Consider the following 10,728-nt stretch of genomic DNA (forward strand, 5'->3'; position numbering starts at 1 on the left):
TCCAGATGTGGCCTCACCAGTGCTGAGTTAGAGAGGAAGGATCAGCTTCCTTGGCCTGCTGCCAATACTTTGCCTAATGCAGCCAGGATGCCATTTGCCTTCTTTGCTGCAAGGGCACATTGCTGGCTCGGGTTCAACTTGGTGTCCACCAGGATTCCAGGTCCTTTTCTGTCAAGTTGCTTTCCAGGTGGGTGGCCCCAAGTATATATTGGTGCAGGGTTTCATGGTTACAGAACTTCGCACTTCCCCTTGTCAAACTTCATGACGTTCCTGTCAGCTTATTTCTCCAGCCCAGTGAGGTCCCTCTGAACTGCAGTGCAATACTGGTGCATCAGCCACTCCTTCTAGTTTGTGCTATCAGCAAACTTGGGTACACTCCACCCCACCACCCAGATTATTAATAAAGAATGTTAAGTAGAAAAAACATGAAGGTTGGTAAGCTTTTGATAAAATTGAAGAAATTTCAGTAGTAGGGAAAATTGTATTCAAAGCTTAAAACATTTTCTATTTCCTGCCTTAAATTATAAGTTTGCTTTTCTTGTACCAAAAATACAACTACACTTTATCCTACCACTGTTACACTTGAGTAGCAGACGAAATTTTACATGCAATTTAACACTCCATAGTTATGCCTACAACCATCAATCCATTTTGAGATTTCAACTACAAGGGACATAACTATACCATTAACAGAAAAACATCGCAAGTGCTCAGTTACTGAAAACATAAGCTTGCTGCAAATTTTAACTAGATGGCAGAATTCTCTCCTAAAAACAACATGGGCTCATCTGATTACCGAAGCACCTTTCCTCCCCAGTTACCACCACCTCCTCTGTCTCCTCATCATTAGTTAACTGCAATGCTGGCACACAGCCTACTTTAACAGGCCCAGAGCCTATTATTGCATTTCTGACACTGCCATACCTCCTTTGTGAGTGGGATCTTACTGACTTCAAAACAAGTCAAAATGGTTTTATAAACAGCATTACCACACTGCATGTTTTATAGCACTTAAGACTTAACACTGGTTGGACCGAATAGAATCGGCACAATGCACCTCTGTCATATTCAGTGAAGTTTTCTTTTCAAATAATGCATGTTTTAACATGTGATGCAACTCAAAACACCATGGGCATATAATTCACAGAACTAAAGCATTTGGAATTCCTATACTATGATAAAAGTACATTCATCTTATGATAAACCTAGGATTATTTTCATTCCCCAAGCACTTACGAAGCAGAAGCATGTAAGACAATACTGTAAGATTAATACATGTTTTAGTCAATATCAGTTTAAGTCTATCAGGACATTTTCACTACAGAATAAGTGACAAGTCCGATTCAGCATTCTCCTTAAGCTTGAGCTAGTAGACCTGTGTGAACTACAGCCCTAGTGTCTCTGAAAGAGGTAACTGGGACAGACATTTAAGAGAGAAGTTAGAAATAAGAGAAAATTAGAAATACTGGCAAATACAGAGAAACACTTCACCTTCAAACAGTTCTCAATAGCTAATTTATGCACCTACAGCAATTCACCTTCCTTTGCTGTTCAGCATCAGCCTCACTATCCTGTAACACTGCACTGTAACACCAAACCAACTATATTACAGGAGTTCACTTCCACACATCTGCCTAGAGGACTACACATTAACAAACCCACAGGTACTCACGTGGTCTGGACCATGACTGCTGAAATTACCCTCATCTGAGAAGGCTTACCACACTTATATTCACACTCCTTGAGGGCAATTCAAAGTTAAATCACTCCTAACTACCCAAATATCTCCCACCTGTGACCTTTCTTATTAAGCAGGGAATGGTATGAGTATCACTAACATGAAACTCAAGACACTTAAAAGATTCTTTGTCTTAACAGAAACCAAAATCTTAAGGAGGCTAATTAAATGAGACCACCACATTTGCACACCTCTCTGTCCTAACATTTCTCAATACCCCAATCCATCAGCATTCACACACTTTAATTAGCCAATTTTGGAACAAAAGCATAACTGTGCCTCTCTCCAGTACTGAACCAAGAGTGCTAACATTTTTACATAGTAAAGACAAGCCAATTATAGGCTGTGTTTATTTCAAACTGAATAGAAAAGTAGTGGTTCAGGTGACTCACAGAGTGCACACATACATGAAAAAACCTAGGACATGTACTACTCAATTCCACAATTTATTTCAGGCTCCTAAACAGATGGATTAATGCAGGTATTTACATACATAACAGATGGAAGTTTCTCTTGCATGCAGGGTTATCACCCTGGGTCCTAATACTACCACTAGCAGAAAGCACAAATATTGAAGGTATTGCAGTATTCAGAGAAACTTTCTGTATCAATCTTTGCATCTCATACTTCTCTCATTAAGTCATAGTATTATTACCCAGTAGTGCACACAAATATTTCTGAACGAGTGTGCAGCAGAAATTTTATGCAATGACAACACTAAGAATGAGAATGCTTCTAATCCATCATTTACAGGTTTGAAGGACACTTAGCTCTTTTGTTTGCTTTAAATATGAAATGAGATTTCAGATGTGCTTTATGAAAAATAGCATTTATGAACTAATAAAAACATCTATTTCCTCTATTATCTGGTCAGTTGAGAGAACTATACTGCTTACACTGTTGCAACAGTAAATACTTTTGCCACTCCTGCACACACTACTCACAAATTTCCTAGATACAAGACATAAAATCTGAGCAGCTACCAATATAGCCTTCTTACTCCTTCAAGTATTGGTATTTAATATTAAGATGGTGCTCTTTGGGGTTCAGTGGTAGGGATAGTCCTAGTCAATATATTTAACAATGATCTGGATGCAGGAATTGAATGAGCCATTAGCAAGTTTGCTGATGGTCTTAACTGGGAGGTGCTCTTGGCTCTCGAGGGACAAAATACCTTGCAGAGGGATCTAGATAGATTGGAGCACTAGGTAATCATCAATGGTATGAAATCTACACATGTTGCAATGCCAGATTGAGCACCTGGGGCAGAGTAAATCTGGCACAAGTATAAACTGGGAGAGTAGTGGCTGGAAAAGGCTCAAAAACAGTCAGCAGTGTGCCCTGGAGCCAGCAGAGAAATCCCCATCATGGGGAGCATCAAGCACAGCCTGACCACCTGGGCAACAGGTGATTATTCTGCTTTATTCAGCACTGCTGTGGTCTCACACCGAGTGCTGTGTGCAGAATTTAAGGGGAGGATGTGAAGGTCCTTGGATACCTCCAGAGGAGGGCAGCAGAGCTGGTGAAAGGGCCGGAAGGGATGTTCTGGGAGGAGCGGCTGTGGACTGGGTTTGTCTGCTGGGAGATAAGGAGGCTGAGGCGTGACCTTGTAGCTCTCTGCAACTTCCAGAAGAGAGAAAGTAGAGAGGGAGGTGCTGAGCTCTTCTCCCTGGTATCCAGTGACAGGACACATGGGAAAGGTTGAAAGCTGCCCCAGAGAAGGCTTAGTCTGGATATTAGGAAGCATTTATTTACTGAGGTCGTGGTCAAACAGTGAGACAGGCTCCCTAGAGAGGTGATCAATGCCCCAAGGCTGCAGGTGTTGAAGAGGTGTTTGGACAATGCTCTTAAAAACGTTTTTTAACTTAACCTGAGGTGGTCAAGCAGTCAGAATAGATGATCACTGTAGTCCTCTTCCAACTCAAGCTTTGTTCTAGTTTTTGGATTGTTTTTCAGAAGGTACTTAGACTCTGTAATTTCTGATGCTAAGCTGATTTGTTGGTTACTTTGTTATTTGGTTTTGCTGTGTTTGGTTTTTTTTTCCCCGAATGTCTCTAGCTGAAGATTTAACAGCTTCCTACTTTGAGATATTCCAGAAAAGGTGTGTATCCTAAAAATAATTGGACCTATTTTTTGCACTTAGCTGAAGTAAGTGCTGAAATCAAAGAATTTTGTATGTTTTCATTAGAGAACAAACACTGATCTTTTAGAGTTATAGCTTGAAGCTCTCACAGTACATCAGGTTTTTTACAGCCATGTTGTCACTATAAAATACAAAAAAATGTGACAAGTGCTTATTATGAAAATTTCTGCTACCTGCTATAAAACTAGGACTCCTGAACAGCATGTATGAAAAAGCAAAGGTCTTCAGTTTCAAGTGTATTATTCAGTGTCCTGAAATAGACTGCTGTTTTAAGCAACTTTTCTGAAATCCATGAATTAATCCTGTTGCTAGAAGGTTTTTTTGCAGGAGTTACGAGGCTCACCTATGTATTAAGTGTGATGATAAGCAGCCATTTGTTTATCTATTATCCTGGTTTTTAAGAACACAAGAATTTTATTACTCAACTGGTAACAACCTTCATATGAAAATTTGCACTACATTTTTTATTATAGTTCCCTGCCATCGTCTTCTCTTTCTCAAATATATTGGAGTGAAATCTACATTTTCTAGCACTCTGCAAACAAGTTCCCAAAGACCTGCTAAGTCTGCTTCATAAAGGTAAGCTGCCCTTTAGACATCTTAAGTGACTGTTTTCTGCTCAAAATATTAAATGAATTCTTATGAAAGGACTGTTTTAACTAAATGCCATGTCTCTTCACTTTAAGAAATGGTAAATTTGATGTAGTAAATTTACAAACCATTTATAGGATGCAGAGTCTTTTACTGACAGCAGATGATAAATCATATAACAGTAGCACATATGTACTAGTTTGTTAATAATCCTTCATATATATGGTTTTTTCTTCTGTTCTTCCCATGAACCAAGACTCATGAGTAAACAAAGGTATTTATTACAAATTTATGAAACTAATAACACAGATTTAAAATATGGACTCCAAGGTGCTACTCAAACATCAAAAGCCAAAAATGTGAATATATTCCTGACTGTTTTTTGTCAAATTAAGTAATCTGATTTCTAAAAATATGACAAAACAGATGCTACCAATTACTTTTTAACACTCTGATACACCATTTGAATGCACAGTAACTAAAGACACTAAAACTTATGGCAGCATGTCTGTGCAAGATGTGCTGTTACAGGTCCCCAAGCTTCACTGTAAGACCTACTCCTGGTAAGTCTTTAAAAGGTGTCTGGACCTGAAAGCACCTTCTCTAGTTTCTTAAGAGATACAGATTATAACATTGCTTCAGCAATTTTCTGGTGGTTCATGCAATTTCCCTGCATTTTCTGGTGGTTCAGCTCTTCCTTTATCCATCCAGTCTGCTATAGGCTGGGTTGACATAATTCTAGCCTACACTAAAAAAGATTCTGCCCTCCCACGCCGACACAAAGGGAGGCAAAGACCTGGGGAGCAATCCCCATCTTCCCTGAAGCTGAAGAAAGGCCCGGGGGCGGCAGGCGATAACTTGCTGATCGTGCTGACTGCAAGTGGCCATTTTAATTTAAGGGCCTTGGGAACTGATGCTGCCGCTGCTTCTTCTCCTCCTCCCCCGTGATGCCCGGCTCCACCTCCCCACCCTCACACCACCGGGGGGAGACAGGGAGGGCCTCACCAGGAGGATCAGAAAACAACGCGGCGGGCGGGGGGGGCACGGGACGGACACAAACCGAAAGGTCCCGGCAGCACCGTCCCGCAGGAGCAGTCTGGGGCGGGGGATGGGTGTGGCGCCGAACCCTCACCCCGAGAGGCGGAGAGATCCCGCTCAGGGACAGGGGACCGGAGGCGAAGAGGGAAGAGGAGGCCGCGGGCCCGGAGAGAGGGAGGGAAGGGGCGGGGCAGGGCAAGGCAAGGAGGGAACGCGGTGGTTACCTATACTGGGCAGCAGCCCCGCTATGGGTGAATCCAAAGTAGTTGCCGGTGGCCATTTTGGCATCTTCTCCCAGCCGGCTGGGCACTGTGGCGACGATAACCAAGAGGCGGCGGTGGCGGTCGGGGCCATGACAGGAGGCCCGGCAGGAGAGGGAGGAGGAGGAGGGGGAGGGGGGGGGGGGAAAGAGAAAGGGACAGACAGACAAGGGACAGAAAGAGCGACAGGTCAGACACGGCGCCTCAGGACCCCCGCCCCGCGTCCGGGCCGCACACCCTCCCCCTCCGACGCCGTCCCTCTCCCCCTCTCCCTCCCCTCCCCCCAGCCCCGAGCGCACGAACACACACACCGAGAGCCGTTACTTACCATAGGTGAACGAAACTACCGGGCATATGGGAATCATGAGTCCGAGCTGGCAGCGACAGCGGCGGCTGAACTCTCAACTCTCACCCCCCTCCCTCCCACCCTCCCTCCCTCCCTCCTCCACCTCCTCCTCCTCCTCCTCCTCCTCACCGCCGCGCTCGCTCTCCCTCTCGCTCGCTCCCTTCCCCCCACCCACCCACCTACAGCGACAACGGCGGAGTGCGGCCAGGCCAGCACTGTGCGCATGCGCGGGATGTGCGGCGGGGGACGCTGGGAGTTGTAGTCCAGACCCTGTCCGCGCCCGCAGAAACTGCGGCCCGTCTGCAGCGGAAGCCACCGCCGCCTCCACCCCCGATCACCCCCAGGCCTCGTCTGCGCTTGCGCGGGATTTGCAAGGGCTCCTGGGAGTCGTAGTTCCCCTCGCTCTAAGGGCCAGGCCACATGGCCCTCGTCGCCGTCCTCACGCCTTGTTCCCTGCGCCGCACCCACAGCCACACCGCACGCCGCATCACGCACTCGCGCTTTATAGGTAGCGCCGGTTGCTCATCCTTGTCTGCAATGGCACAACGCCTTTGTAGGTAGCCCCAGTGACACAAGCCTGGGTGAAGCGGGTCACCACCACCCCTGCCAAGCTACTGGTGTTTGTGTTGCGTCCCCCACGCACCCTGACCTTGTCTGCGTTTCCCGGCTGTCCCACGCGAGTTCATGGTCAGCCGGAGCCTGGCGTACACAGGGGGTGCCCTGTTCATACTCGTGTAAGGCCACAGAGCTGGAAAATCAACAGAGTTGGTTAAATGAGTTTTAGATTTACCTGGTGCCCGGCTGCACCGCCACAGCTGCCCACCTGGAGAGCAGGGGCGGCTGTCACCCAGCGAAAGCCACGCTCACATCGACCTGTCCCCAGGGCACCACAGAGGCTGGCAGCCCACGAAATTATTTTGCAGTAATTGCCACAAACCCGCGGCACCCTCAAGGTAAAGCCACACGCACGCAGGGCTACCTCCTCCTCTGAAGTTTCTGGGCGCCTGTAGTCCATCAGATTGTTCCCCAAAAAACTTACACTGCACATTGTAGCCAAGGACGTAACCTCCTGTCCCAAGTGACCGAATTTCCATCTGCTCCCCGTGACTCTGTTCCACCTCTAGGCAATCTTTCCTCCTGAGCAGTGGATGCCTCTCAAAGCTCTGAACAAAGCAAAACTTAAAAGTCTAAAACGCTTGCGTCTCAGCTGAGTACTTTGTATACACTATGATGTGTGCCTGTAAATTAAACAAGGCTTACAAAACACCTCTGGATTTAAAGTGATCATTTTAGAACCCTTTGGTAAGCAACACCTACTAAAAGCACCCCTACATTTTGTGGAGACCTCCCACAATGTTCACAGAAGCAGGGGTTTCCCTTATTCCACAGTACTTGTGGTTGTTTTAGGCAGCACAATGTCAACAAAGATATAGTTGTTCATAAACCGAGAGGAGGAGAGTTATTTCTCATCTAAAGCTTATATTATTGCATCTGCATATTAAGTATAGCAATTCAGATACCCATTATCCTTCCTAATTCACTGAACATACTTTACTAGTCATTATTGTTAGTTTTAGGAGCTAAGTTACGCTGTACCTCGTCTTTCTTATCTTAATCAAGCACACACAAAAAAAGGAATCTATGCGCAAGACTGAATGAATTTCCAACATGTGTGGTATACTTTCACTCAAAGTGTTTTTTTATGAAAAACATTTAATTGCTATTGCTTATAAAAACAGTATCCCTAATCCTGATGTTATCTATAAGACTACTTCAGCAAAGGGCTCTACTCAAATCTTCTATAGATACAGAGCACGACCTCTGCCGGGAGCCTAAATTGATTCAGGATACACAAATGAGAGATATCTAAACACTCACCTCCTCAGTTTTATGAAAAATTGCTCATATTTGGACCACTGGATTGTGGTACTTGGCAAGAAGGTAATGGAAGTTTTATTTGTTCCACTGTCTTTCTATTTTTTTCAGTAATAAATTGACTAAATATATTCAGTAGATATTTTATTAAATATATAAGCATCCATATACACACAGTTATCCACACATTTTCTAAGACTGTGCCTCTAAAGCTGTATTTTGCAAGTGGGTAATCCTACAATTGCTTATTTCTTCTTCACTGATAAGGTAAACTTGGAATATTATTTTCAAGGTTTGGGTCCACGAGCTGAGGGGGAAAAAAAGCTTTCCTTTCACAGTGGAGACTTTTGTCTTAGGCTTCCTAATTTCTTTTATCCAAATTATTTCTAGTAGGTCTAATTCAATTTTGATTTCAGCCCTGCATATGTCTGAGCATAAGCTCCTGTTTGGCAGACCTATTCCTCTACGATTTCAGCAGAAGTTTCATATTACTTTTCTGAGTAAATTTTGCATACTGAATCTTTAGTGCATATGTCACTAAAAAGATTACAACATACTTTATGAGAAGTTACACTTACTAAGTATGATATAAAAAACAACAAAGAAAAAAAACAACAAACAAAAAAAATCAAGGTTTTCCATTTTCTTGGGAAAAAACAACACTCCAGCAGTGTTATACAAGCCTTTCCTCAGCAGCTGCCTAATAAGAACCTGATGCTTCCTGCTGACTTTGTGAACCCTTACATAATGTCTATTTATGTTACTTCTAGCTCACAGGATCAGATTCATAGTCTATACTTAAAAAACCTCATCGGATTATAAAACAAGATTGCCTCCCTGTAAAACATGTGTATCAGATTTCCTTCAAAGTGATACTGCAATAAATTGAGATTAGATTCTTCAGGGCATTTTAAACTTTACTGATTTCTGTATCCATAACTGGAAGGAAAGGAGTGCTAAAGTGAAAAACCTGTAGCAAAGGGAGAAGGCAGAAAAGCTTTAGTGAAACATTAAAAATATTTTTTTTAAATAACAAAAATTTAACAATCCATGTCTCCCTATTAAGATTACAGAAGAATAGCCAGGAATTTATGGAACTAAAAAAATCCCTGGAATGCAAAACTTGAATCTGGAATGAAGTACTACAGCTACTCTATGCAAAATTTAATGCATCTAAAAATATCGTAGACAAAAATGGCAAGTTAGCATTCAGAAGAACAACTCTTTCACCTTTATTTAAGGGAGATCTATAAAATATGGTAGGAATGAAAAAGCACCATATAACACGCAGTGTCATCAATTGTACTATTTTAATGTCCAAGACAAATGTCACTGCTGCTACTGTCTGACTGCAAGACAGTAATTTAAACACAGAGGAGAAAACCCATAACACTTTCGCACATCTAAACCTTTTGAACCTTCTCTGCAAACCACTGGAAGGGAACACACATATTTTTAAAAACTATTTTTGCTTTTTTTTTTGATTGCGGGGGGTGTACGAGGTGGAGGAAGGATTTCTCAGAGACCACCTCTTCCAGTTCTCCTAAAACCAGACTGCGCTGGCCGCTGTGTGACCACCAGAGGCCAGGGCGGGGGTAGGAGAGAATTACAGCTCTCCTGCACGGCAGAGTACGGACCATGTTAACAAAAGCTGCACTTTTATTTCCTGAAAAAGTAATTTAGTAATTAGTGCTCTCTTTGTAAATGCCCGAGATAGGAATAGTTTTAAAATCATTACAAGGAGTCCAATGCTGCCTTCTCACCGGGAAATTATTTCAGATAACTACGAAGAAAAGATACTCATCAGCCTACCTCAGCTTTACTTTTAAAGTGAAATAACTTTTTTTTTTCCAAGCAGTGGAGACAAAGACCCGATGTTTTCAACAAGGTTATATGTGATTAAGCCAAAAAAGTGTTACATTTTAACAACAGGGTTTAGATGTTAAGTGGTGACCATTATAGAAGTGTTAATAAAACAAATAAAAGTAATTTATTAAACCACAATTGGAAGTTACCAGTGTCTGGAATACCAAATTGCAACATAAAAAACCCTCACCACCCAAACACAAGCATAATACAGAGTTACGCAAATGTTAATGCAAACTCAAAATACACATCTTACACATAGGAGGACTGAACGAGTCACAGTACACAAGTAAAAACACTGCCTGGCAGTAACTGTTACTCTTTCTTTCCTGATGCTTTAATAAAATAAGTATCCATGTTATAGGCTAATCTTCCTTTCCTCAGCCGATTTCTAAATTCACCTTTGAAATTAGTAAGTACTGTCTACTAAAACTTGAGAGCTGTCTGTCACTCTGCTTGCTCCCAAACACATTTCCCATCAGCTCTACTATTTATAACCAGAGGAGTAAAAAAATCACACTTACTAATTACTATTTAATCAGAAGCACAAGCTTCTATTTTTCAGCATCTCTTTTTAAATATGGATTTTAAAATTTGTCTTTGAAGAAAAAGCTTATGCTTCAGTATTCTTCTCAGCCAAAGATGTAATACGTGTAGTATGAAATGAGGCAATCAGACAGTAACTGAAAGAACTTAAGCCCTTTTAAGGCAGCTACAGAAGGAAACTGCCTGATGAGGGAACAAAACCATTACAAAAATCTATCTTCAGAGCTCAGAAAGTGAAATACATGCCTTGAAGGGCAGGTGACTCACTCAGAAGGTAACAGAAGAAATTTATCTTGATAAAATTAAGGCTCCTTCCTCACTTTTC

At 42.6% G+C, this 10,728-nt stretch overlaps 1 protein-coding gene across 2 annotated transcripts in view; it reads right to left on the reverse strand.

The window, feature by feature from the left end:
* Positions 1-6,186, reverse strand: part of ZFR (zinc finger RNA binding protein) — a 44,270-nt gene extending 38,084 nt beyond the window's left edge. For both annotated transcript variants that reach the window (XM_030466971.1, XM_030466970.1), the window contains exons 1-2: positions 6,099-6,186; positions 5,735-5,819 (exon numbers count right to left, since the gene is read on the reverse strand). In XM_030466971.1, coding sequence (XP_030322831.1) covers positions 5,735-5,819; positions 6,099-6,135 — 122 coding nt within the window. In that variant the 5' untranslated portion in view covers positions 6,136-6,186. The remainder of the gene's footprint in view (positions 1-5,734; positions 5,820-6,098) is intronic.
* Between the last annotated feature and the right edge of the window lie 4,542 nt (positions 6,187-10,728).

Source organism: Calypte anna, chromosome Z, assembly GCF_003957555.1.
Source record: "Calypte anna isolate BGI_N300 chromosome Z, bCalAnn1_v1.p, whole genome shotgun sequence".
NCBI lineage: Eukaryota > Metazoa > Chordata > Aves > Apodiformes > Trochilidae > Calypte > Calypte anna.